General features: G+C 56.2%; 1 protein-coding gene across 1 annotated transcript; it reads right to left on the bottom strand.

Annotated features, from left to right (window-relative positions):
• Nucleotides 1-556: 556 nt before the first annotated feature.
• Nucleotides 557-4238, bottom strand: LOC128828085 (zinc finger protein 853-like). The gene is made up of 3 exons (XM_054012441.1): nt 4079-4238; nt 2747-2861; nt 557-1282 (listed from the first exon to the last, which is right to left on the bottom strand). Exons 2-3 carry the CDS (start codon nt 2823-2825, stop codon nt 600-602), a joined length of 762 nt encoding a protein of 253 aa, XP_053868416.1. The 5' UTR covers nt 2826-2861; nt 4079-4238; the 3' UTR covers nt 557-599.
• Between the last annotated feature and the right edge of the window lie 1217 nt (nt 4239-5455).

Below are 5455 nucleotides of genomic sequence, written 5' to 3' on the forward strand. Positions count from 1 at the left end.
CTTCGGGTCTGCCGTTCGCCACTGCCGGGTGCTCCCGATGCCCTCTCACTGCTGCTTTGTCGGTGCAGTTTGCGCCGCCTCGTTGATTTCATTCTCGGGACGGCTCAGCATTGTCCAGTTTCACCAATAAGGCAGTGACAGCCCCTGGGTGGGGAGTCTCTCTGGGGAACCTGAGGCTTAGATTTTTCAAAGGCGCCAAAGGGAGTTAAGCACCCCTCCAGGGTGTGATTTTCAAAGTCACCTGAGGGATTTAGGAGCAAAGTTGATGGGGCTTAAAGAGCCACAAGCCCCACTGTCGTTCAACCAGATGTAAGCTCCTAAATTCCTTTGGCATTTTCAAACTTCTCTGACAATATAACGGGAGTCACACACCCAACTCACCTAGGCCTCCAGCCTTGGTCAAAAGAGCATAACTAAATAGGAACCGTCTCCCATCTAATCCCACCGCCAGCTGTCCCTAAGCAACAGAGCGTCCCCCAAGCCATCCACGCCACCCCCCGTCCCCTCCCTGCAAGGAATCCCCCATCTCACAACCTCCCCCCGCATCCCACCCAACCACCTGTTCTGTATCCGATCTATCCCCCTCTCCCTGCCACTTTCTACGCCACATGCAGCTTCTGGTGCCGTCTCAGTTGCGACTTGTGGCGGAAGCTCTCGCCGCATTCGATGCATATGTAGGGCTTCTCGTCGGTGTGGGTCCGGCGGTGGCGGATGAGGTTGGAGCTGACGCTGAAGCGCTTCCCGCACTCCCCGCACTTGTAGGGCTTCTCGCCAGTGTGGGTGCGCTGGTGCTGGATGAGGGCGGAGCTCTCGCTGAAGCGTTTCTCGCAGTCCCTGCACTGGTATGGTTTCTCGCCGGTGTGGATGCGCTGGTGGGTCACCAGATTGGAGTTCTGGCTGAAGCCTTTGCCGCAGTCGGCACAGGTGTAGGGTTTTTCGCCGGTGTGGGTGATCTGGTGCCGGATGAGGTCGGAACTCCGGCTGAAGCCTTTGCCACACTCGCTGCAGATGGTGGGTCTCAGCCGCGAATGTGATCGCCGCAGCACCAGGATGTCCTTGAGTTTCCGGAAGCCTTTCTCGCACTGGGTGGCGGATTTAACCAGCCTCTTGCCCGGGGTCTTTCTCCGCTGCCTTTCCGGCCGGCCCTGACTCTCGCAAGCTTTCTCCGGATCGGGACTCTGCGAGACAGCCTCCCTGAGGCTTTCAGAGACGGGCCCCTGCGGCTCAGCGCCTCCCTCTTGGGGCGTCTCCCCCTCGGTCTCACTCACACTTCCATCGGCGGCTGGAACGAAGAGAGATAAACCAGTCCCGAGCTAAGCACAGAGAAGGCTGTGCAGACTAGTGGGCAGTGCTGGACCGACACTTGGAGACATGGCTTCTATTCGTGTCTCTGCCACCACCTTGGGCAGGGCACTTTCCCTCTCTGTTTTTCTGTTTCTCCTCCCACTTTTTGTCTAATTAGGCCCAGATCCTCACATGTATTTAGGTGTGTAACTCCCACTGAATACCGTTTAGGTGCCCCTGGGAGTTAGGCACCTAAATACCCAGGAGGCTATGGGCCATTATGAACTCTTCAGGGGAGGGGGGTGTGGAGAAGGAAGGTGGCCCAATGGTTAGCGCATTTGACTAGCATCCAAGAAACCTCAGTACAACTTCCTCCTCCGCTACCCGTGTGACGGTGAACAAGTCCTCAGGCTCTCTGTTCCCACATGTACACTGGGGAGGAGAGCCCTGCTCTGCCTGGGAGGATGACTGCTAACGGCCGTGTGACGGTGAACAAGTCCTCAGGCTCTCTGTTCCCACATGTACACTGGGGAGGACAGCCCTGCTCTGCCTGGGAGGATGACTGCTAACGGCCGTGTTACGGTGAAGGGGGCCGTATCAGTACCATAGACCACCTCCCTCTTAAAATGTATTTGTACAACACCTACCACCAGGGAGCCCTCAGCTTGTTTGGGGGAATCATTACAAGTAATAAACTGGAGAGAGATTGTCGTAAATATCCAGCATAGAATCCTAGAATATCAGGGTTCGAAGGGACCTCAGGAGGTCATCTAGTCCAACCCCCTGCTCAAAGCAGGACCAATCCCCAGACAGATTTTTACCCCAGTTCCCTAAATGGCCCCCTCAAGGATTGAGCTCACAACCCTGGGTTTAGCAGGCCAATGCTCAAACCACTGAGCTATCCCTCCCCCAGTTCCCCCTAGACTTGGTCACTCCAGAACAGCTGGGTGCAAAGAGGGGATAGAATCAGAAGTCAATGAGGATGGGTGGAAAGCTTAGCACTGACACCTGCCTGGAGTATTGAACTAGATGAGAAGGAGCTTGTTGGAAGACACTTAGCTGGAGCTGCAGGGTGCTGGATAATACCTAACTCGTATATAGCACTTGTTCCCTCAAAGCGGGTCAGTATTATTAGCCCTTTTACAGCGGGAGTACCTGAGGCAGGGTGACTTGCCCAGGGTCACCCAGCAGGTCGGTAGCAGAGCCAGGAATAGAAGCTAGATCTTCTCAAGCCCAGACAACTGCTCTATCCACTAGGCCATGCTGGATCTTAAAGCATAATCCCCTACAGCCTGCTCTAAAGAATCAGGCCCATTAGCTCAGAGGCATACCGCAATACACGTTGCAGCCACTAGGGGGAGACAAAGCCACCCTTGTATTGCTTGCAACAGCTGTGTTGGGATTTCCTCTCTTTTTTGCCCTGCATGCTGATGTCCAGGGGCTGCTTCGACATCTCCCTCACCTGCACAGGTGCCTCCTGGCAGCTCCGCTTCCCTCAAGTCCTGGGAATCCTGGACACGTGGCTCTCCCTCTTGTTCCATCCAGAATATCACGTGAGACTCAGGAACCGGGAAATCCTGAGCCCAAACGAAAGACACAAGGCAAATAGGCAGGTGACAATGGGGTTTGATAACTAGTCACTGAGGCTTTGTTACAATGTGTTCCCCTCCCCCCCCCCCCCCCCCCCGTGCTCCCGAAGGATGGGGAATCCCAGCAGATGGGATAGGGCGCAGAGAAATTAGTCAGGATCCTAGGATATTTGAAGGGCAGAGGGTGGCGTGCTCAGGGGAAGGACCTCCACGCGCAAGGGGACTTGGCTGGCTCAGAACCAGCTCTGAATTAAGCCTCTTGCTCTTCCTAATAAACATAAAGATCAGATCTCTTCTGGGGCAAAAAACCAACAAAATCCATTCATCGTGGTCTCGGGCTATGGTACCGCACTGGGACATTCCTGGCCCTGCCACGAGCTTGCTGGGTGACTTGGGGCAAGTAACCGCCCTGCTCTGTGCCTCAGTTTCCCCTCCCAACTTTGTCTTTAGCACGTGAGCTTTTCAGGGCAGGGACTCTCTCTTGCACCGCGTCGTAGCACCTGGCGTGATGGGCCCTGATCTTGGCTGGAGCCCCTAGGTTGTAATGTAATATAAAGTAATCAGAATAATACCACGGGAGAGAACTAAGCTAAGGATCACCAGCAACAAAACCCAGATCCTGGATCCCAGCCCCTGCTCCCCTGCAGTGATCCCGGATCCCTCCCTCTGCTCCCCTGCAGCACCCCCCACCCTGAATCCCAGCCCCTGCTCCCCAGCAGCCCCTCTCTCCCCCCACGATCCAGCGATCCCAGCCCCTGCTCCCCAGCACCCCGCTAATCCACGGCTGCACTACAGCGCATCTAACCACTAGCCAAAAGAGGGCGCACTACTGGGGGCCCCCCACCCTGGCACGGGGCACTGGAGTTTGGAGCCGGGCTGCCCAGGCGGGCACCGTCCCTCTCTCCCCCGGGAAGCCCAGCAGGTTCGGGCACACGCCCAGGGGACTCCGTTGCTCAGATCCTCCAGGCCCCGGGGACGGGCGCGTTAGGAGCCCCTCGGTAGCCTGCTGGCCCCGTAGGCCGTGCCGCCTTCCCCCCCTTGCAAGGGGCTGCAGCCGCCTTGGCCCTGGTCCCCGCCCTCCAGGCTCCCGATCCCGGGCTGCTCCCCAGAGGCAGCAATTTCTCGCCTCCCCGGCTGGCGCTTCCCTTCCCCCGGGGCAGCCTCTCCCTGCGCCTCCCCGGCCCCGGCCCTGCAGCCCGGCTCACCGCAGCGGACGGGCCCGGGGTCTCGGCTTCGGGGGCGCTCTCCCGGCGCGCGGGGGCTGCAGGATCAGGCTACCCGGGGGCTGCGGGCTGCAGCGAGCCGGAGGAGGCTGGGAACAGGAAGGTCCCTGCTCTATTCGCTCCCCCCGGCCTGTGAGCTCCAGCAGCGGGCGGAGGCTGCCGCTCTATGGTCGGAAGCCTGCGCGCAGCCCGGGGACCGGGGAGCGCGTCCCGCGGTAACAGCGCTCGCCTAGCGCGGGCAAAGCGCGCTTCAGCCCCCGGCGCACGGCGCTGTACCAAGGGCCGCTGCTGAAATCCGCGGGGCCAGAGCCCCGGCGGGTGTAAATCAGCCACCAGCGGCGCTGAAATCCGTGGGGCCAGATCCGCAGCGGGTGTAAATCGGACATAGCTCCATTGAAATCAGTAGGGCCCTGATCCCCACCTGCTGTAAATCACCCATAGCGACGTTAACTTCAGCGGAGCTACGGCTGATTTACACCAACAGAGAATTTGGCCCACTTGAGCGCCCTACCTCCGGGGCCAGCAACCTTTCAGAAGGTGGTGGGCCGAGTCTTCATTTATTCACTCTGATTGAAGGTTTTGCTTGCCAGTAATACATTTTAACGTTTTAAGAAGGTCTCTTTCTATAAGTCTATTATATAAAACTAAACTATTGTTGTATATAAAGTAAACAAGGTTTTTAAGTATCAGAGGGGTAGCCGTGTTAGTCTGAATCTGTAAAAAGCAACAAAGGGTCCTCTGGCACCTTTGAGACTAACAGAAGTATTGGGAGCATAAGCTTTCGTGGGTAAGAACCTCACTTCTTCAGATGCAAGGTTTTTAAGAAGCTTCATTTAAAATTAAATTAAAATGCAGAGCCCCCCGGACTGGTGGCCAGGACCTGGGCAGTGTGAGTGCCACTGAAAATCAGCTTGCGTGCCGTGTGCCATAGGTTGCCTATCCCTGCCCTACTTTGTTACTGGTTCTCATTCATCTTCTCTTCTGAATCCTTGGAGAAAGTCTGGGCTCTCCTGTTTCTCTACCATTACGCCGTGCCTGGAAGACCATAAGAGCTGGGTTTCCAAGGTGCTCCCCTGGTTCCACGTAGCAGCTTTCCCATGCTCTGAAGAGGAGTAGGTTACTGTTGGAGATGGAAAGGAGGAGCAGGCTGACCCAGAGGCGGATTGAGTAAATGGACTTCTTTATTCCGTTACTTGTTCCGCTCGACCCAGTTGTCGAGTAAGCCCCGAGTTAATCACGTGATACTCTTTTATCTAAGTTAATATGTAAATACTCACATTAACGACAACACCCTCAAAACTCTTATTTAATAATATGAATGCCCATCTAATGAATATTAATAGCTATATACTGAATATA

The sequence above is a fragment of the Malaclemys terrapin genome, chromosome 23 (genome assembly GCF_027887155.1).
Source record: "Malaclemys terrapin pileata isolate rMalTer1 chromosome 23, rMalTer1.hap1, whole genome shotgun sequence".
NCBI lineage: Eukaryota > Metazoa > Chordata > Testudines > Emydidae > Malaclemys > Malaclemys terrapin.